The sequence below is a fragment of the Primulina eburnea genome, chromosome 18 (assembly GCF_022965805.1).
Source record: "Primulina eburnea isolate SZY01 chromosome 18, ASM2296580v1, whole genome shotgun sequence".
NCBI lineage: Eukaryota > Viridiplantae > Streptophyta > Magnoliopsida > Lamiales > Gesneriaceae > Primulina > Primulina eburnea.
The window spans coordinates 27168072-27192003 of NC_133118.1; the positions used below are offsets into that span (position 1 = coordinate 27168072).

At 33.8% G+C, this 23932-nt stretch overlaps 1 protein-coding gene across 2 annotated transcripts; it reads right to left on the reverse strand.

The window, feature by feature from the left end:
• Window positions 1-5231: 5231 nt before the first annotated feature.
• Window positions 5232-8473, reverse strand: LOC140819718 (BTB/POZ domain-containing protein At1g67900-like). Of its 2 annotated transcripts, none has more exons than XM_073179897.1 (5): window positions 8110-8473; window positions 7567-7653; window positions 7347-7416; window positions 5972-7243; window positions 5232-5897 (listed from the first exon to the last, which is right to left on the reverse strand). In XM_073179897.1, exons 2-5 carry the CDS (start codon window positions 7623-7625, stop codon window positions 5415-5417), a joined length of 1884 nt encoding a protein of 627 aa, XP_073035998.1. In that variant the 5' UTR covers window positions 7626-7653; window positions 8110-8473; the 3' UTR covers window positions 5232-5414. The 2 variants fall into 2 exon arrangements, with proteins under 2 accessions (XP_073035998.1, XP_073035999.1); XM_073179898.1 differs by lacking the exon at window positions 8110-8473 and adding an exon at window positions 7755-8005.
• Between the last annotated feature and the right edge of the window lie 15459 nt (window positions 8474-23932).

Here is a 23932-nt window from a genome sequence, read left to right on the forward strand (position 1 = left end):
TCCACCGTTAGCATGCCCCATTCATCAACGATCACTGACCTATGTCATGTAGTGGGGGTTACATAGTATGATAGCGAGCCGGTATTGCATAAAAATTGCGACATCTTACTGGTTGGGAAGCTCCCGAGAGATAAGAGAAGGACACAGATTGCTAGTGGTCTGGGAGATGCTTCAAGGAGTGGAGCACAGTCAAAGCCCACCTCACAGGCACCACACGCACGACAGGCACGTGCAAGGCAGGGACAGACCGCACACGAGCGTCTCGATGACATAGAGCGCATGATGAGGTGACAGTGGCGGATCACACGCGAGCACATGGATTACGTGCACAATTTTACTCGTGTTCTTGCACAACGCTTCCCTGCGACTAGCGCTTCCGACGAGCCATTTACACCCCTGCCAGCTTTTTCACACCGACCTATAAACAATTATGACGAGGACCAGGACCAGGACCAGGACCAGGACGAGGAGGGTGCCTCAAGAGAGGACAAGGAGTCCCGATGCTCGCTGTACGAGGTAAGTGATCCCATGCTTTTCTTGATTTATTACTATACATTGAGGACAATGCACGTACTTAAGTTTGGGAGGGTCGTTAATTCTGCTTTACTTTGCTTTGTTTAGTTTATTTGAGTTTCAGTTGTTAATTCATTTTTAGGAATTGCATGGTTATTTATTCTTTGCACAGTAGAGTCTAGTCTAGTAGAAAAAAAAAGTTGTTAGAAAGAGTCGTGGATAAGTCATTGTATGGTCGATTATGAGAATGGAGTTGTGGTCCTAAAGCATATCAAGGTTCATAATAACTTGGGAGTTACAGATCTTTTGTACTATCATGTTTGTTGATACTATCAATGCATAGATACAATTTACATACATGTGATGCTAATAGACAATGGAGATATGGTCTTTAGTAATTCTCGCATGACATTGACTGACACCTTTGCAAACACAGAGATGATCTAGGCAATTTTTCTCGATATCTTTGGGCCTGTTTTCATTGTTTATTGTCAATTGTTAGCCCATAGAGCCTCGAGTTGATTGAGATGCTTGATTTTTCTTTGTGCACCTATCTCATATATCATTTAATTGAATAATGCATATATTTGGTTGTATGAAATGACTAATAGATTGACGGAAATCTAGAACTTGCTTGAAAATTTTTGAGGCGAATTACGGATAATATGTGACATAGGAATGATTTAGGCAATTTTTGGAACCGTTTGAACATTCGAGCCTACCAAATGAACATGAAATATCTCTAATGTCTCATTTTGAGCCTACTAAAAATCAAGTGGTGTGTGTCAATGACATACAATTAGCCCCCACTTGTATTTATTCTATACCCCACAACAACTACCAAATAAAGCTTAACACTTATTGTCATACCTAATTTTAAGATAAATAAGTTAATTGGTATTTTAATGATTCAAATACTCCTTGAAAAGAAAAAGAAAATTAAATGTGTATAAAGGAGTTGAAAAAAGAGACAAAAAGAAGAAAAACAATGAAAAGAATGAATCAAAAGTGGTGAAGAGAAAAATATGAGAAATGAAGGATATGAATGATGAGAAAACAATAAGTGGATGGTGAATGAGATGAGTGAAAATGATGAAATTCATATATTTCTCTCAAATTTTGATTTACATATCTTTTATTGTAGCAATGAACCATAGCCTAACATTACAAGCCTACAAGAGCTATTAACCTTGTCACATTTATCCAATATACTAGTGGAGAAAAATTGTTCAAGTTGAGCCTATGGATACATGAGAAACATGGTTAGCAAGTATGAAATTAAATCATTTACATGTAAGCATCTCATTGTGTGACATCATTTTTGGTATACATGTGTTGAAAATATTATGAGTCAAATAATCACCAATAAAGTCCTACGTGGTCTGTGTAAGTGAATTTGTATTTTAATGAAGTGTGAGTTGAATTGAGCTGATGATCTCTTGATTCATAAGACGAACGAGTGTTGTAAATTTATTTGAGCATTTGATTGAATAAATGAACATTAACATATCACACACACACACACGAGAGTCTTGAGTAATTGTGAATTACATGACAATGGATAAGTCGGAGGCCAATGTCAATGATTGCATATCCATGACTTATAGTTGTTAGAGTTAAAGTTTTGATTGAGTTCTTATTTTTATTTTGCTCGAGACTACCAAAAATTTAAGTTTTGGGGGTTTGATAAGTGCAAGAATTGCACTTAATTTATATGTCAATCCATTTGAATTATGTTAGTTTCGAATATAATTAAGCTTGGTTTTTGTTGTTTTTGTGTCGTACAAAAAATAAACTACTATTAGACGAATGAAGACAATTAGAGGTGTTTTTGGGCATGAGTTGTTGATGTACAAGAGCCGCAGCGCCAAGGATCAAGCGCCGTAGCGCTAAGGCCTAAAAGGGGAAGAAGCGCTGAGGCGCCACAATCAAGCGCTACAGCGCTAGGGCACCCGAATCAAAAGCGCCGCAACACTACAATGCGAAGACTTAGCGCCTAGGCGCTAAGAATCCCGCATCGTGGCACCATACTTTCGAAAGGCGGGCCCCTAGCGGCGCGGCGCTCGTGGCGGAGAGAAAACATGAAATGGGCTTTAATTCACGGCCCAGAGGTGGAAATAAAAGAAGAAATGAGGGTTCAGCAGAAGAGGGCCTTTTTTGGCGAGAAAAATGACGAGAGAACAAGAAAAAACACGGAGACGACGGTCTGGAGCGGAAGGATCGATAACGAAGACGAAGAACGACGATTCTGGGGACAGAGACGCCACTTCTGATTTGTTATCTGACTCCTTCATCTTTATTTTCTAGTGTTGTGATGTCTAAACTTTCAAACATGCGTTGTTTTTATTTAGACTTCGTTATGAACTAATTTTCCATTCTAGATGATGATGTAGCTTTGTGGACATGATGATTTGACGTGGTTGTTTATATGATTGAATTCCGTTTTGGTTTAATTGTGTTTTTTATTTTTATTCGATTGCAATTTATTGGCCATAAATTGTTGTTGTCTGATTAATTTTACAGCTTGAGAGAAGGATTAGGATTATAAATCATTGGAAACATATTGTTGAATGTTTATAATAACTTTAGCGAGGCCTAGGTAAAAACATCGTTTGCATATATCAATTAAACTTAGATTCTTATTAAGAATGTTTGGATCAAAGTTTGAATGATACAATTTATTCGTCACTTGAGAAAGAGAGAATAAAACAATTAAGTGTTCTTGACCATTAAATAATTGAAATTCATGAGTATAAATTCAAACGGGAATAATTATCATGGAAACTTAGTGAAATCACTCATCTAGATATTTTCTCTCGTTGATATTTCTCCATTCGGTGATTAGATTAATTATTTATTTGCAATTAAGTTGTTTTAAACAAACCAAACATTTATTGATTTTTCTAAATAAACTCGGGACTATTCTAATTACAAGCATTGATATATTTTTACATAAAAACTCCTCGTGGGAATGATACTTTACTCATATATATTAAAACTTGACAAATGTGCACTTGCGAGCGAAAAATACGCAACAATTACTGATTGAAAGATTGAGTGATGGACTAAATGAATGAATGACTACAGCCTTGGACAACGGTGTATATACCATATTGCTAGTCTACTAGACAAATGTGAATCCAATGAACAACAGATTTAAAACCGGGTTCGTAACTTTGGTCAGAAAATGTGAGTTCATCTTGACTCATAAATAGTCGATTGTATGAGTTCTATTTGAGTATGTTGGAAAAAGTGTTACACCACTGATAGGAGTCAGCTCTTTAGCCTACACTATTCACTTCAGCGTCCAAAACCATCATTGTATCACTTGACAATTATATTTTCATAACGATTCATTGTTACTGATACTTGTCATCTAATATTGAATTATTATATTGTTGTATTATCGTTTGATTTTTTAACTATATATAAACTCAGATTATTTCCCTACTAAGTGCCCAAAACTAAACTTTTATTTTCTTTCTTTTTATTGAAAATTTTAGATAAAGGATTTCAGGACTCCAAATAAGATAGAAATTGAGAAATTGAGAAAATGAAAATGTTGGTTTAGCAAGACAATGACATTTCTCTTGAATTCATATTTTATTATTTTTGTAAAATCAAAGATTGTATATGTTTTCGCTACTGCAATTATAAAATAATGATAATGTTATAATTCGGAAGCTCTCATTGCTTGTGGTTCAGATAATGATAATTAAAGTTTTTGATATTATGGTTCACATTTCAAGAAATTGAATATAAAATTTAAATATTCTTTACTTCAATTGAACTAATAGATTATTAGTATTTTTCATGTTTGAACTTGATCAACTTTGTTACAAATATGTGTGAATCCTAGCTGACACTTGATGAATTTTTTTTTATTTGATCTGGCTCGGATTAGAGTTTGAGTTCGAACATTATTAACACGCCATTGTTCAAGTTCTTGAATCATATATGTGTTTGACAACTAGAATTTGAGAGGATTTTGTGGGATTTAGAATTGGATTTGGATTTGGATTTGGAAATTCAAGTATTTGAAATTCCATTTGGTGTTTGGTTTAAAATTTAAAAATGGTATTTACATCTCCATTTCTTGTTTGGAGAAAAAAAGATTCGAATTTGGAATTTTAAAATTTTACTAAACTATCCTTAGAAACTTTTGCTTGAGAATGATGTGTTGAATAAAAAAGTAATTTTATGTTTTTAAAATCCAAATCCCACCAAATCTTATCAAATTTGATGGGATTTGGTTATACTTGTTGAAATCCCATGAAATCCTAAGCAAATCCGATTTTTTTTTTTAACATCTTGCCAAACAGTAAAAATAGGATTTTGAAATCCAAATCCCATGAAATCCTCCCAAATCCTGGTTGCCAAACACACTGTGAGGATAAAATGAATTATCCTGGTTGGCTTTCAGCTGACTGATCCGTCACTAATGCTAGCTAATTCCGATGTCTGCTGCATCGACTCTCCGTGCTTCAATAGTTCGAGGGCTTCCACTCGACTAATATGGAACAACTATGATACGAGGATCCAGAGTTGTGTTTTTGCATTTCTTGATTGTGCTATCTGAATTTCTTGTGTGATTTAGGATATGAAATAGTTTCATGAGTTGTCAAAGGTCCATTATTACAACAGCTCAAGCCTCAAATATTGCGGTCAAACCGGTTTGGCTCGAAAAGAGGATACTGCAATATAATTTTCTCTCTTGCAAAAAACATGTATCCTTATCATTATTAGCACAGGCTACACCAATAATTCACAAGGAAATTGATTTTCCTAGTGATTACACTTCATGAATTAGGATATGGAAAAATAGCTCAATAAAGGCAAAGTATAATTTACTCTGGCAGATGAAGAACCAAATACAAACAATAAAAACTAAACAAGATTTCTCAGTTCTTTTCACTTGCACTTCTGCTGATTGACCACAACTTGCTGAACATTCTTTTTGGCCTATCTGGAACCATGCTTAAGGAGTTGAGTTTCGTAGATTTTTCGACTCCATCTGGGAACTTAGGATCTGAGTTGTTCTCTTCTACCGGTTTCATTTTCTGAGTAGAAACATTCGAGTGTGGCGATTTATGGCGTGATACACTCAACTGATCTTCTGCTGTCATGTTGGTGCTAAAAGAAGCAGCGTGCTTTAAAGGGTTCTTGTGTGCTGCTAATAAGGCCTTGATTTCGCTCGGCAACTCAGCCATTTGGCCACCATTCTGCGCTGTTCGAGCTTGCTCGAAGAAGAGAACTTGCACTACAACTCTTAATGGGAGCATTTCATTTTGTGCAGCATGCATACCAGCTTCCAGTGATAGCCTTTTGCAGTCCAATATACGGCATAAGCTCTTCCGTTCGCTCTTATTGAGTTCGGGATGTACCTGTACAATTAGTTGAAAAATCCATTGGTAAGAGTTCTTTCTTTACAAAATTAAATATATTTTCTATAATTTACCTTTAAGTAAATGTCAATGGCTTTGTACAGTTCATCATGTTTAAGCCTGGAGAATTCTGGAATAGCTTCCGCAATGGCAATGAACTTCGACAAAGGCAAATTCTTTTCACGGGCGATTTCTTGAAGATACTTATCCACAAGCTTTCCCACCTTAAGTTTTGAGCTGTGTGAGGCAGAAGATGATCGCCTACTTTCTTGAAACTCGATATCGAGGTTCTCAGCAGATCGAGACCTCCGTCTTTCAAAATCTTTCTTGATTCTCGAAGGGCTTATTGGGGGACTCTGCCCTCTTAACGTGAACTGCTCTAATATGTTCAAAACTATATCCACATCATATACCAGGCCATTTTTGGATGATAAACTAGGTATTAACAAATCACCAAGTGTTGCTTCATCCAACTGAATACCGACCTTTCTTACAAGTTCCATTTTTATAGTGGAAGAAGCTTTCAAAATATTACCAGCCTTCAATAATTTCAACAAAAAGCTGCAAGACGCCGCACCTTTCTCAGCTGGTAGTAAGCTAACTACTGATTCTAAGAGCAGCCTAGGTTTCAAACTTTTCTCTCCATTCGAATCCAACCCACGATCTGATTCGGCATCCTTTTCCATATCTGTGAATTTGGGCAAATCAGGTAGCCATCGTGATGCATAAATTCGCAACGCATCACCAATAAGATTCGAAGGAACCTTCCCACCAGCTTTAACGACAATCATTGTTCTCCAATAAAGATCGATCCCCAATTCCGCCAAATCTTCCCCCCACCATCCTTTAGTACTACTACCCACAGACTTATTCATATGAAACTCGGATCCATTACACGACAGATTGTCCCTCTCCTTTCTTGAATAACTGTGTGATAAGTTCACCTTTGTGGGATTGGTTAAGACTTTAGAGGCAATTGATTCAACACATCTAACAGTAATCCCAAGATCCTCTGATAACAAAGGGGAGGCTTTGGTAGTTTGCAAAGTTACAATTGAGTCCCTCCAACCATGGAGGATACAAGAATTGAAGAACACTTCAATCTTGTATATCAAATTACCCTTTTCAACATCTTCTGTCATTTGAAGATACTCGGCCGCACATCGGACAGATACAAGGTTATAAGCACTGAGAGTGATTGTTATGCCATAGCAGAACTTTACACAGACTTCAAATGCCTCCAGTCCTGCTGGGAAATCAGGGATTTGGACTATCTGGATCTGGGAAGCTTCAGGGCTTTCTAAGCACAAGCTCTGCAACCTCAGACTCTTCGACAAAAGCGGAAACTGTGCAATGAAAACCTCAAAAGTATCAAAATTTCTTGCATCCAATAATCATATTTTAATCAGTTGAAAACATTAAAAAAATTGTGTTGGAATTTGAATTTACCTTATGGAGTAAGTATCTGCTTCCCTTGACTTGGATGATAAGATCACTTGAAACCTCAGATGATACAGACCTGAATCAAGAAACAGATAGACTCTAACCTTTTGTCATCAAACAAATTAACCTAAATAATTATGTACAAATATTCTTGATAGAAACTGAAAGAACCCAATATAAAAGAAAACAGATGAAAGAAGAAGAAAAAATTGAAATTCGAAATCACCTAACAGACTCTGTGGCATAGAAAGTGTCGGGGCGAGATCCAAGCTTCATAAACTTCATCTTCTGAACCTTCTATTTTGACACTAAACTGTAGAATTTACCAGAAAAAGGCAGTACCATTTCAGAATCAAACAAAAACAAACTGAAAACTTCACTGTTCTACACTAGCAATAACACAGAAAATGTTACCTCCAGCTGCAAACAAGATCTTTTCGTCGGAGATTAGTGTAATTTAAATTCTTGAAAAAGTAAACGGAAAACAAAATAATCCCAACAACCTCAGAGGAAACTTGAAGTTGAAGAAGAACAAATTTCAAGAATTAAGGAACACTCCAAGAAAATTGCATTTTCAAGAAAATTAAAGCACTGTTGTAATAACCCTTTTACATAAGTCAAATTCTCCACCAAAATCGAAATGGACATGCAAAAAGAATTTCTCCTTCATAGCTAACACAGAATAATTTTTCCAAAAAAAAAAACACTTAAACAGCAACATGTCACCGAATTTAGGTAAGATACGAGAAAAAAAAAAAAGGACACCAACCTGAAGATTTTAATGTTTTTTTCCTCTTTTGATGCTCACAAGTTACTTCCAATCATTTCTCAACTGGGATTTTTCCCCTTTTGCAGTATTGTTTTTTAGCTCAGGAGGCTGCTAAGCCACCGTCGCAGCGTGCAGGCAATGAGAGAAAGGCGACGCCCACGTGCTTATGCTGCGCCCACTTTGTCCCTCTCCCTCATCATTGCCACAGCAATTTCGCTAGTGCCTCTCTTTCATCGTACGCCGCTAGCCACTTATTTATAGCATCAACGCCCTGTTCTTTGGCGAATATTTACACTCACAGAGCTTCCAATTGGTGCCAAGAACGAGACATTTGTGATTGTTTTTATATTCTTGTTCCGTGATATCGCTTGGCTAGATTATGTAATAATTGAAATAATTATATATCCTCGTATTTTTCATCATTTATATTCTCATATAATAAACATATTTATCCGGTTCATATTTATGTAAAGATATTTTTGTTTTAAGTTTTTAATATTTTTTTTCTTCTTATATTTTTATGAGATGAAAAGACATGGCTGTTATCTTTTTGTGTGCACTGGATAAACGTTCGGGTTAACAAAATAACTTTCTGGGCAAGTTCGTTCAATATTCAATAATAGACGTCCGTTGGCATTCCATCCTTCTTTCTCCTTTCAGGGCCTATCCTAAAGAGAATCAAGCACTTCTTGGTTGTGAATATCCGAACTGGTTGTTCGCTGTTCAAAAATTCTTGTTTGGACAGTTCATACCATCCATACATAGTGTTTTGATCTAAGATTTCGATTCTTCCGTGTTTCAATTGTAACATATTGCTCCATGGAGTTGGTAAGCGGAAGCAAACTCATGAACATTGATCAAAGTACACACCTACTCTATCAACTCGAACATCTTCTTATGACATATTTCATTAGTTTCGTAGTCTTGTGAGGGTAATTTTTATAGATATTATAAAAGAAAAAAAAACGCGTCGGTGGAACTTCTGAAAGGTACACACTTGATACATAAATGATAAATGTGTATAAATATAAAATTTATGTATGATGAGCAAATAAACTTGAAATATGGTAGATAAACATGGATATTAAAATAAAAAACCAAAAAGAATTGTAATAAACTTTTGGAAAAAGAGATTGAGATGTAAAAGGAAATGTGTGTCACTATCATTATAGGAATGATGATGGCTTTAAGCCTTTAAATTATCTCTTCTTGGATAGTGGCCACAAATTAATATATACAATTGGGGCCGATGGAAATTTTATTTTATTAGCATGAGAAAAAGAAGTGATGTATTTGATTTATCTTGTCTTTAAATAAATTCCCTATTTTTTTTTTTTCAAATTCTTAAGATTTATATATATTATAATAAACTTTAACATGATCATGCTTTGGAAAAAATGACGTAGTTAAGCGTCATCAAGATTTTGAAGATGGGGTAAAGGTATTTCATTTGAAAAATTAATTTAAAAGTATCATTTTAAATAATTTCGATAATCAACAACTTGAATTGATTCTTTTTCTTGATAAAATACTTTGTAATTTTTTTAAAAACATTACTCAAATAAATTGAGCAAAATTGTATTAGTGGTTTTTAATAAGAATGAATCAAATCATTCCAATTTTAATTAATTAATCAAGAATATACATTTTTTTTGGCTATAATGATATAAATTGTGCAAGTGTTAAGTTATTAAAATAAATTTTAATTAATTAATCAAGAAGATAAAAATATTTAAAAAATAATAATCAAGTGGGTTCGACCAATTTAAGGTGAATTATATCTGAGTAATTAAAGAAACCTGGCCATGAAAAGACGTGAGAGATATTATGTTTGGCTTCATAGAATGTTGATAGAATGATCTTCAAGTTGATATATTATGCTCGAATAGCTTGGTTCAAGTCATGATCAAGAAACTCTGTGATATCGAAATAGTTGGACTGCTCGATTTGTATGTTCAATAAAACTAGTAACAACGTAGGTTAATCAGCACACTTGTAGCCTTGTATAGTCTAGTTTAAGGATCTGTATTAATATAAAAGCTTAAAATAGATCATTTTAGTTTAGAATCACCAAAGCTTAGATATAAATTTTATCTTAGCAACCTTGAAACCAATATGATTTACTACCAAAACTGGTAGTGGATGGACCGGTTTCGGTCCCGTTCCAATAGTTTCCGTGTCTTTCTAAAAAGATTATAACAGTTGTTTTCATTTTTTGTATTTATATTAAATTCTAATCAGTGTTCTAAAAAGCACGCTTAAGCTTAAAAGTCGACAAAAACGCCCCATTTCGGGAAAAACGAAAAAAAGCGGTCAAACTAAAGCGTAATTAAGGCGTTTATTTAAGCGTGCTTAAGTACAATTAATCGCATATATATGTTTATTTTTTAATTTTTTTTATTTTGAAGTTATGTCTTTTTATTTTAAAATAATAAATTAGGTTTATGATTTAGATGTTTACTTTTTAATTTTAATTATGATGAAGCGTGTCTGACAATGATTTGACAAATATTTAGCAATTTTTAATGTAGTCTAGTTGCAAAAACAAATAAATATTGTAATTTTGAGAATTTTATGTTTTTATAAATATGAGAATTAATGTTCAAACTTAAATTTATCATATTTATGTATTATTTTATCTATTTATTGGTTTGAGATAATTACAATTACACTAAAGATAAAATACGCTTTTTCACGCTTAAGCCTGTGCTAATCTCGCTTAAGCTTGAAAAGCTTGAAGCTCGACATCCACGCTTCGAGATGCTTCACGCTTTTTAAAACCTTGATTCCAACCAGTTCCGGTAAGTCTGGATCCTGATCCAAGTCGAGCCGGCCCGTTAAGCATGTCTAACGACAAGAAATGAAAAATGTGTAAGTTATATCACAAAAATGTACTCTTGAAATATTTATCTCATTTACGCTCGGTGCCGAAAACCCTAGACCGATCAGAACCTCCTCATCGTCGATATATACAAACCAAGACACGAACGCATAATATACACAAAAATATACAATGTATTGCAAAAGTATAACATGATACAATCATCACATAATGAAATGTCCCAATCGATGTCCACAAAGTCCTCGTAAACTCCAAGAACCCGACCTATGTCTTGACTCAATCGATGTCTAGTAGGGGACCAAAACGAAACCACGTACCAAGTTTCAATCCTGTGAGAGGGAAAAAAGGGCAAAAATCTCAAGTTGGGGGAGGGATTGGGTGGTGCATAAAGGCGACATTTAATACGAGTAGACATAGGGACCCTACAAAATATACGTATCTATACTTTTAGTCACGAGGTCATGGTCGATTAACATTTGGGAAGGGTGAAAAAGAGTCGAAATTCATAGCTGAAGTTGAGAAATAATACGACTGGTGTATAAGTATAAACCGTCGAGTTTGTCGCGGTAGCTCACGAGATCTCGGATTCGAATTCTAATCGAAAAAATGAGATCAGGCGCGAGTGATTAGTCTTGTGCACCGAGTTTCTACACTCGAAGTACTTCTTGGTGATCTTCGTATATCAGTGGCGGAGCCACATGCTCGGGTGGGCCATTTTGTTAAAAAAAATTATATTTAAATTTTGTATAATTTTGGAATAATATTATATTAGCCTGGATAGATCAACTATATAGTTTAAAATTCTATGCGGGGCAGAGCCGCCAGTGTTTATACATGTATAGTAAATTTGTGTATAAAAAAATCTAATTACTTTGGAGTGATTTATTATTCTAATTTCGTAATTGAATAATTCTATTTTATATATTCTTTCATATAGGCATTAAAATAAGAGTAGTAGATGCAAAGGGTAAAAAATTGTTGTCGCATTTAGATATCAAAATTAATTACTACATAGATACAATATATTAGTGTCAAAAATTAATCTAGAAATATATATATATATATATATAATATATATATATATATATATATATACTAGGAATGATCACGTGCAATGCACGTGGGTAATTAATAATGAAAAATATAATAACGAGATTTAGATAATTTTTAAAATCGTTTGAATAACATCTTGTTTATGAATTTTTATTAATCTAAATATATCAAAACACAATAAATAAAAATACTCCATGACGATAAATAAAATATATTCACTTATTTATATAATATTTTTCAGTTTGTATGATTATAACATAATGACAGCTCTCTCAAATTAACAAAGATATTTTTCATCCAATTGTCATTCACAATGAAAACAATCAAAATAAAATTAAGAGAATAGTAAATTTAACTAAAACCAAAATCACAATGTATTTAAATGAAGTGCATATAATTGTCAAATAAAATTCTCTTAATTAATTAAATTATCATAATGATGTTAAAACAAAACCCCTAAACTTGTTATTAAGTTAAAAATCAATTGTGTTTTTGTTAATTTTTAACTCCTTGCAAATTTTGTTTAACTTTTTCCTTTTTTATAATAGATATTACAAATCAACTCAAATATTTTAAACGGTATAGTAGCTCAATCGTCATGATTCGATCGATGTCTCCAAGAATGACAATTATTGCACTCCAACAATATCAATAATTACACTAATTGCAATCTATGAGAATCGATCTCATGACTTGACTCTTATATATACCAATTGTAAGATCATGCATTTGCCGTTTTACCAGAAGTTATAACCGGGGTAACGATGCAACATTAGCTAAAATCTTTTAAAATCGTAAAACAACTCAAACGTCATATTTGGATTGTTATACCTTACAAATTATTGTACTTAACAAATATGATATAGTTGTTATTTTTACATTCTAGAAATAATTTTTTTAAATCAAATTTATTCTCACTAATCAAATAATTTCATCGAACACAAAGTAATTTTAGTTACTAATAATAATTTAAACACAAATATTAATTGTTAGGGTGATCACTTTATGTCATCGCCTATGATTCATTAAGTTGAAATCATATTAATAATGCACAATGAATTGGTAGACATAACTTAGTTAATTTAATATGTGAGTAATATTAAATAATAATTTTGTTATTTTGAAATGTGAAAAATAGTTTATATATATATATATATATATATATATATATATATATATATATATATATATATATATATATAAATTCATCATATATAATGATAAATTAATTAATATGTAGAAAAGAGAAAAAAATGTTTTTTATGTATGTAATTTCATCATATACAATTAGAAATTAATTAATAGGTTGAAAAGAACAAACAAGATAACAAATCAATATATTATATATGATGATTTCGTAACAGAATAATGCTAATATAATCATACTTTGTATTATGTTTAGAATGCAATAGAAAATTGTAACAAAATATATAATAATAGAAACTTTAATTTGAAAAAATTATTATCTAAAATATTATCATAATACATAATGAATCATAAATGAAATCACTAAATTATTGAGTAACTATTTATTTAATTATTACTTAAATCAATTTATAAAATAAAAGAAAAAATAAGATATAAATATTAAATATTCATTAGCTATCATGAATAAATACACTAATTTTAGTAACAAATTTTAGTTAGCAACAAAGAAATTATGGGTAAATTGATAAATTAATATGCATTAATATCCAAAGACATTTAAGATATACAATAAATTATAAAAGAATCCATAAAAAAATTATTGATTTAATTTGCTACATTAAATGAATAAGGGTATATTGGAAAATTCACAATTAGAAGTCATATATTTATATGTATGTTAGATATATATTTCGAATTAGAAGGAACAAAATTAAGTATTTTTAAAATAACATAAATCCCCAGTCAAAAAAACGACGACTTGGACAAACGCCAAAATTTAAGGTGGAAATTAACTAACACAAAAACTCTTGTAAAAAATTTTTTAGATGAATATTTTATTTGGGTCACTCGTAAAAAGATATTACTTTTTATGCTAAAAATATTATTTTTTATTGTAAATATTAAAATCCATCTCACTCACGTATAAAAAAATTCGTATAACAGTATCACAAAAAGGGTTCGTTCGATGTTAGCAGCGGACATATACATATCAAAACAGCCATGCAGTCGGCTTAGGTAAGGCTAAAGGGGGTAGTTTTTGAGGTGACGGAACGAGGAAAAATGTTGGATGCAGCCAAATTCTGAAACATACAAACCAGACTAGACGTAAAAATATGACTTGCAATGCATTGTAGATCGATCCAACAAAATGGAGTCAAATTGGCCTTTTCTTGTTTTGTCCTCAAAAACTGACAATTTTGAAAGTTTATATGAAAAGCTAAAATTCATTACACAAAAACTTGTGTGAGACGGTCTCACGGGTCGTACTTTATGAGACGGATATTTTATTTAGATCATCCATGAAAAAGTATTACTTTTTATTGTTAATATCGGTAGGGCTGATCCGTCTCATAGATAAAGATTTGTGAAACCGTCTTACAAGAAACATACTCAAATCCTTGTGGATTTATGTTGACAAAGTTTTTGCGAGAAAAATGCAATTTTGGTTTTGTAAGTTTGTTTCTTTGTGTTTTTTGGTCTTTTATATAATCAAATTTCTCTATTAATCGCGTATTTTTTCATTTTGTACTTTTCAACGAAAGTGTTGATGTGACGCTATAAATCAGTATTGTGTGAATTATGTCACGTCAATCGTATAATAAGGTCCCATTGGAAAAATCCACGGGACCAAAAATGCGATTTTTCATTTATGTACACACATATGTACGAAATTATCTTGAATATAAGCTTCATTTCTTTTGCCTAAACTATTTCTAGTAGATTTACTTTGAATCTATTTTATCTAAGAAAATAACTCGTAATTTTAAAAATATATTTGAGATGTAAGATTTATTATTTAAAAATATACATAATTCTGCTTATAGGATTATAGTTAAAACTAGAATTTGTTGGATTATTAAATAAAACAAAATATTTTGACAGAATTCCTCGTATCATTATTTAGAGACAAGCATACGAGCATGCATTAAATTGTCATTAATATTTCCAGCCTTTTTTTTCAAACCATAAGGGGTAAATGGTCTGTTGGTAAGGGAACATTTACACATCATTTTACCTCAAAATCTTTTGAATTTGCCAGTTGTGAAAACTTTTCAAAAATTTCAAAAAAGTTTTGTACGAGTCTTTAGATTAAATGGATGAGTCGATGAATTGTAATTTATCTGACACTAAGGTCTCAGTTTTGAGACAAAATCTCGGATTTGATATTCTGTTGTAACAAATTCATCACTCAATAAAAAAAATTGTAAATGGATGAGATAGGACGAGTCAGACATGGACCAGATCGATTGGACCACGTTATCCTTATATTCTATAGATAAAGTTTTGATTATTTCCATCTGCTATGTCATATCGAGTAAGGAGAAAAGTATGTCAAATAATGTTTTATCTGCTCGAAATAGACTAATTATTTTCTAAACATATTTCAAACTATAATAATATTTCTCACACTTCATGTATTTAGCAACACATGAACTATGAGACATATGCAAGCAATGTTGTCGATTCCATTTATCAATCATTCTCATGTGCGTATGAGCCTCTATTGTGTCATTTATTTGTCAGTTCATCTCGCCACCATCAAATCTCAAAGTTCGATATAGTAGAATATCGGTTAATGATGCAACTCACATCTTTTCATCTTTGGGCACATCGAAAGGTAGGGTTGACAATTTTCTATGCATTTTCAAAGCTCCATGGGAAGAATTGAAATGGAGTGGGTTCGGTGGCACGTTATCGGATATTAGTTCGGATTCAAGGATCTTTTTTTAAGGCAAAAAAATTATGTGAGACGGTCACACGGATCGTATTTTGTGAGACAGATATCTTATTTGGGTCATCCATGAAAAAATATTATTTTTTATGATAAGAGTATTACTTTTTTATTGTGAATATCGATAGGGTTGACCCGTCTCACAGATAGATATTCGTGAAAGCGTCTGTAGTAGCCCGAATTCCAAATTGGGTAATTAACGGATTAATGGTGATTAAGAAGGTTTAATGTGTAATTTTGACCGAGTCATGATCGGACGGACCGAAGATGGTTCGGAAGCACCGAAGAGTTCGGAAGGTCCGAAGTGGGTTCGGTGGATCCGATCATGAGGTGTCAAGAGCAGCTGGACACGTGCATGTTCGGACGGTCCGAAGTGTATGATCGGAGGATCCGATCATGAGCTGTCAAGAGCCAATGGACACGTAGCGTTCGGACGTTCCGAAGTGTTGTTCGGAGGATCCGAACATGGCCTATAAATAGTGCTCGGATTTCTCATTTTTGACTTGCCAATTTCTTGAGTTTTCTCTCATTTTGGAGAGTTTGGAAGGTTTCTAGGGTTAGTTGTTGGTCGAGCGATAGCCAAGAGCTGCCAGGAGTAGTAGCGTAGCGGCGCCTGAGTTACGAGGCAATCGACATCAAAGGGCTGTCGACGGACGAAGGTAAACCCTAAACCTTTGGTAGTACTAGGGAGTACTGGTTTTGCTAGTTGAGCATGGTAGTATTGTTCATTGGGTATGCTTTTGATGCGTAGGCTTGTTCTAGACCTGATTAGCGGTGTTGCGTAAGGATAGGCTTGCTGTGATAGAGGTACGAAAGTACTATCCGAGATATCCTGGTTGAGTATACATTCTTATATGTGTTGCATGATTATGTGGTGCATTGATATATGTCATATGATGCATGCTATTATGTCACGTTTATTACTGCACGTTGCATTTCATGTTGAGCCGTACCTCCTTCGAGATAGCCTTTGCTGTTGAGCTGTATCTCTTTCGAGATAAGCTATATCTTGGGGCCGCTCAGCCCTGTCTTGTGGACGCATGGACACCGAGAGTACACAGTGGCCGACGGGTCGGGAGGGCTTCGGTGGTCCGGGACATTTTAGGTCCACGTCTGTCTTGTAGTGGATGCAGTGACCCAGAGGTGTACCGCGCGGCACTATCCACTTGGCGCCTCTAGACTGAGCATTGTTGAGATCCTTTTGTGACTCCTGTTTCTTGACTACCCCCGGTATCATGATCATAGCATGTGCATTTCATATAGGTCTGTATACTCATACTTTTGTACTGGGCGTTCTTATCGCTCACGTCCTCGGTTTTGTTTATTCTTGGACACCCCATTCCCACGGGGCAGGCCTCAGGTTGGACAGCTCAGGAGGAGCAGGAGGAGGACGTTGAGTAGCTGGTTGGTTTAGTTTATCGGTATTGTTTTGATTCGATATGGTTGTATTGGATATTTTATTTTGAGTTATTCTAGACTTCGATTGGGTTGTATAACCATTATTTTGTTGACTTTTTCCGCTGTTATCTCTGATTATTGTTAATTAGGTTAATTGCATGCTTAGTTCTTGCCTAGTAGGTGATTCTGGAACGGGTCACTACAGCGTCTCACAAGAAACCTACTATCTTTTTAAATCATCGCAATAGATCGGGGGTGGGTATATAGATGTTATTCGCATCCTTGAACTTATCCCGATAGTAATAGTTATTTTTATTATACTAATGCTAATAATATAACACCCCAAATATTAGTTGGGTATTTTAATAAGTATATTTAAATACTAATAACTAATAGTGAGGTTTTTTATTTTCACAAATCTTATAGGAACAAATAAAACCAGCATCTCTCACAATACCTTGAAGAAGGAAAACCAACCCTAATCGAAAACCCTCGCGTCGTTTTGCAAAGCAGAGAAGAAACTTCTTATTCTTCTAAAAACTCAATCTTTTTTCTCTCTGTCTTCCTAGTTTTGCTTTTGAAACTCTCTTAAGATTAATCTATATAGACTTTTTGGCCGACTCAATGTGTATTTGAAGTGAGATGATAGATTTTAATCGTTGTGTTCAATCTATATATTATTAGTTTGTACAAGATGATGTACAAACATAACCAAATGACACAGATCTATGTCAGAGAAGTTGTCAAAGTAATCAGAATGCCACAGTAGAATATATCAGATTGTGATTTTTGATTGATTTTGTACTTGTGACAGAATATATCATGAGCTTTCTTTTAGATTCTTCACAGATTGACAGACTGTCAGAATATTTTATCCAGATATTGGAAGATTTTGGTAGAGTTATAGAGTGCTGGATGTTAGCACTAATTGATGAAGGATCGGAGATAGAGATTCTTTGATTAGATAGAGCTGAGAAAAGATGAGTACATATAAACGGGAAAAGAGGTGAGGATAACAAACCAACCCCGCCCCATTTACGTCCTATCGAAAAGAGTGTTCGTCCAATATAGATAATTTGGTCATTTATTTCTTAGCCACTTTGCAAATGACTTTCTTGAATATTAACTATATGTCTTTTGTGAAAACAAAAAACAAACGAAAAACATATAGTTGTTGAAATAATATATTTTAATATGGAAAAAGTAATAGTTGAATATTTGAATGTTGAAAATAAGAGTTGTAAAGTTAGAAATTTGTGTGTGATGATGTAGGTAATGATGTATTTTATTTTTGGATTATGTGTAATGAAACTCTATAAATAGATCTCTCATTTGTGAAGAAAATCACAATTGAGTAGAGAGAAAAATATTATAAAGTGTGTAGTTTGGTAAATTTTGAGAGTTTGAGATTTTTACTTTTTACCATAAATTTTTACTTTTTTACAACACGTTATCAGCACGAAGCTCTAAAAGTCCTACGTACTTTTCCAAGCTCCAAACAGAAGAAAAAGGTAACAAAAGTAATTATATTTATTTTACTGTTATTTATTTATTGTGTATTTATTTAATATACAATATAATGTTGTTATTAGAAATAATAAAAATAAATTTTTCATAAACTTATTATAAATCCTGGGAGGATGTTAAGACGACATCCCACACTCCCGATAAGGGATACGACAAGTATAAAAGCCTATAAGGTTTTTAAACAAAATAAATTGTTAGGATCGGTTATTGACTAAGGAGTGTTTAGAAGAGGGGGGGGGGGGGGGGGGGTTGAATAAACACTTCTAGAAATTTAAATGTTTTTCGAAAAAGGTAGTTCAGTTTTGTTACAAACTGAACTGAGTATCCCGTCTGTCAATTATCAATCAGTTAAACTGAATAAGCAGTTGCGGAAAATAAACTAATTGAAAGATAGAATATCTAACTGGAAGTAAAAAAGCTGAAGTAAAGACAACACAATATGTTTCTGGATGTTCGGAGAATTGAATAACTCCTACGTCACCCCTTCTATCACAAGGATAGGATATTCACTAAAAGACTTTGATCGAGTACAACGCTTGTACAGACCCACTTCAGTTAGGACTTATCTATTGTCTGAACTGAAACTCTTAGTATAATACAATGATCTCTGTAAGTAACTGAACTTAGCACTTATCGAGTTATCAATATTTCACAGTGCTAGATTGCTCAATATGTAGCCTTGATTGCTACGAATAGATCTGATAGGTGTGAGCAGAGATTTTTAACAGAGTAATGGCAAGTTTGAGATTGGTCAATCGTCTGTTTTGTCAACTGCTCTTTAGTCATATTTATAGACTTATCTTTCAACGGTAATTTTGAATTCTCGTATCCGTTGATTGCCTCCTTATCATTTCTTGGACAGAGTTCTTGATTGCCGCTTCATCATTTATTGTAAGACGGCGTATTAATCTCAATAGCCGAAATACGTTTTTCTATGCAGTGCGGCTTTCCATATTCAGTTGCTGTCTGATATGTCTTTTTGTCTGTTGAATGATCTTTCCCGAGGTATCATCAGTTGAGAAGCTTTAATGTTTTCGGCTGAATGTTTTAACTGATCAGTTCTCAACTGATCAGTTTGTGTCAACTGATTTTAGTTGAATGTTCAGCTGCCGAATATGCTTTCATGTATTAGTTGATTTTATGTTTTGTCAAACTCCAGAATTTAGTTTCCAACAATTTCCCCCTTTATGGTGTTTGACAAAACCAAGAGATTTAACTCAGCTCTTTGTTGATAATAGATTACGCAACTGAATCATAGAATATTTGGATTTCTTGTAGAAGTCTGAGAAACTGGTATCAGTTGAAAATAATAGCTTGATTAATTCTTTTTCTAATTCTTTATCATAACTGAATCATAAAATAACTGGTCAAATGATATCAGTTTCTTCAGCTACTTTCCCCCTTTTTGTCAAATACATCCATCTTGTCAGATAGCTTGCGAATGTGAGAAGAGAGGACCATGACAGATGATGACATATTTTCAATAGCAGTAGTCATTGTGACTTGCAGTAGTTCAATTTTCCGAGACACAAGCGATTCCACATTGTTGACGCGTTGGTTAATCAATTCTTGAGTGGCAGTCAGACTGGACATGATACCTCTATTTTTCTGAATATCACCAACTGCAAAAGAGAGAGCAGTAACAGTAGATTGAATATCCTTCAGTCTTTTCAAGGATTCCTGATTTTCTTCCAATTTCAGACTGTGCGAAAGTTGTGTATTTTGAATTTTGGAAATGGCAGTAATGATTTGATTCATGATGTCCTGCATATGTTGGACTTCTTCAAAAATGAGATCAAAATCTGCTGAAGATGGAGGATTGGATTGGCGAGAAGTGCTTGCATTACCCTTATCAAGTTCAGAAACGATCAAGGCTTGATCAGTTGAAACTATTTCAGTAACATTTTGAACTGAAATATCATTAGCAGGGATTTCTGCTTGATCCTGAGATTGTGAGGAAGGATTTTGTTCAGTTGATGATGGCACAACCTGTGGGGCCCTTAGCTCCTTATCGTTATTACAACACAATTTGATTAGGGTTAAGTAATCACAGCGGAAAACGAGTTTAAAATTTCTTTACAATGAGCCCAAAATATCTCTTCTGATATTTAAATACTAAAAATAGTATTTAAATTCAAAAACATAAAACACGCCCACACATAATCAAAACCAATCACATACAAACATCTCATATCCTCGGGACATGCCCCGGTATATAGATACATATACATATATACTGGGAACAAGACAAAAACATAAACCTCAGCCCAAGCTGTGGCTCCCACCAGAAGTACCCTCTCTGGTCTCCTGATATCCTGGAGTACCTGCCATTGTCCACACACAAAGACAACAACAGCCCCCCTTGGGGGTGAGCAAAGCTCCGTATGGAACAACCAATCATATATACCACAGATATCTAAACAATGATATATGGTATGCAATGCATGTATGTCGTGGAGGTATCAGGTCAAATGCCCATCCACTGAGCACATGTCAGAATCAATCGAATCGCTATCAAATCAAATCAATGCTCGAGCTGGCACACCGGCCGATATGGGAATACACATATGATAGCGTCGACGAAGCGCCATCAATCCCACATCTCATATCCAATCATATGGGGCCACAATTGTCTATGCTTTACGGGTCATATAATACCGGCATAGCGATTGTGTTCACAAACCCCGGAATCCAATCCAATCATATCAGGGTATCCAAGGATCATAGCTCAACGTGCATGTCATGTATCGATGTATGCATAAAATGATGTGTGTTAACAAAACATTTATTTTGTACATCGATACTCCAATCTCAATGTCATGTATGCCACATCAAATCATCAAATAGGCACATAGACACGTATTCCAATCCAATCCAATCAAATCAATCCAATCATATATCATATAATACAGATACCTGTCGTATGTTACCCGGTCGAAACATACCTCAATTCTTCGTTCCAGTTGATGTAGCTTGAAGATACCAATATAATAATCTATCAACATCAATAACATATCCATTTCGATCAATAACATTATTCAATATCAACAATATAAGTTTCAAATATCTTTTGAAACTTTGAAATTTCATATCAAATCGAAATCATAATATAATTCAATTTCGACTTCGAATACAAGTTTCTTGCCGATTATTCTACCGCATATATAACCGACAAATAATTCTTCAATCTCAATCAAATCATTAAAATTCTCTAATTATAATAAATTGAGAATAATTCAAAATAACATCACTATAATCATCTCTTCTTCGTTAAAATCATACACTATTCAACAATCTTCAATTCCAGTATGATTTAACAATTTATCGGATTTATTCCAAAAATCGACGAATTTCAAACATCACCAAAACTATGAAATTTATACCTCAAATCGAAGACCTCGTGTCAACGATCATAGATCTGAAGTCGGTTCGTCGATTGGATAAACCAATAAATCGCACGATCGAAAAGAAAACCAAAAACCTTATTTTTTCTCTTTCTCCTGTAACTTTCAACTTTCTGAAAGTTACGTTTGATAACTTTCAAAGTTATCTTTATATATATATATATATATATATATATATATATATATATATATATATATATATATATAATATTATATTATATTATATATTATATAAAATAATATAATATATATTATTTAATATTTTAACATCGGTATATCTCTTTGGACTAGTCAAACGATCCAATTTTTCAAAACTCAAAACATGAAACTTCTATATCTTTGAGTTTTCTACGTCATATCCCAATCTCAAATCATTTGGGCTTCATATGAAAAAGATATATCACTATTTACCATTTTGCCCTTAAAATTAATTCATTATTTTTCAACTTATTTACGAAAATACCATCAAAATAAATTGAATATTTTTCAACTTATTTACCAAAATGTCATCAAAGCTATTTTAGTCTCGGGGTCTCACATTTCTCCCCCTCTTAAAAGATTTCGTCCTCGAAATCTCAAACATCTCTATAAACATAACATTGGCAAACATATATATGTCACCAGTTATAGTACATATCAAAACTAAAATCAGTAAACGGATCAGTATACATTGAATACAATGGAACAGGTGGAATAGTATCAAACAAGTGCGGATATGATTCTCGCATCTTGCTTTCCAATTCCCACGTCGATTCCTCCACCCATGTCGTGTCCATTGCACTCGAACTAGCAGAATCGATTTATTACACAATATCTTTTCCTTTCGATCCATAATACGAACAGGTTGTTCGACATAGGAAAGAGAAGGATCAAGTTCAACCTCGTCAGGTGCAAGTACATGTGATGGATCTGGTTCATATTTCCTCAGCATAGAAACATGAAACACATCATGAATAGCAGATAGAGCTGGTGGCAATGCCAATCGATACACAAGATCACCAACTCGATCCAGAATCTCGTATGGACCAACATAACGAGGAGATAACTTTCCTCGCATGCCAAATCGAACAGTGCCTCTAAAGGGAGATATCTTCAAAAACACTCTGTCACCTTTCTGGAATTCCAAGGGTCGCCTTTGTTTGTTCTCATAATTCGTTTGACGATCCTGAGCAGCTTTCATCCTCTGCCGAATTAACTGAATCTTATCGTTCATTTCTTGTATCATTTCAGGTCCAGTCAATTGTCTCTCACTAATTTCATCCCAGAATAACGGTGATCTACATCGTCTCCCATAAAGAGCTTCAAACGGTGCCATACCGATACTCGTCTGAAAGCTATTATTATAAGAAAATTCAACCAATGGTAAGGCATCTTGCCATCCCATTCTAAAGTCCATCACAATCGCACGTAACATATCCTCTAGAGTCTGAATCGTACGCTCAGTTTGGCCATCAGTTTGAGGATGATAAGCAGTACTCATAGCCAAACGCGTACCCATAGCTTCTTGGAAACTACCCCAGAATTTAGAAGCAAACCTGGGATCACGATCAGATACAATTGAGACTGGCACACCATGCAGTCTCACAACATTCTCAATGTATAAACGGGCCATTTTCTTATAAGGATAAGTCCGCTCATACGGAATAAAATGCGCAGATTTTGAAAGCCGATCAATAATGACCCAAATAGCATCACAGCCCTTGGGCGAACGAGGTAAAT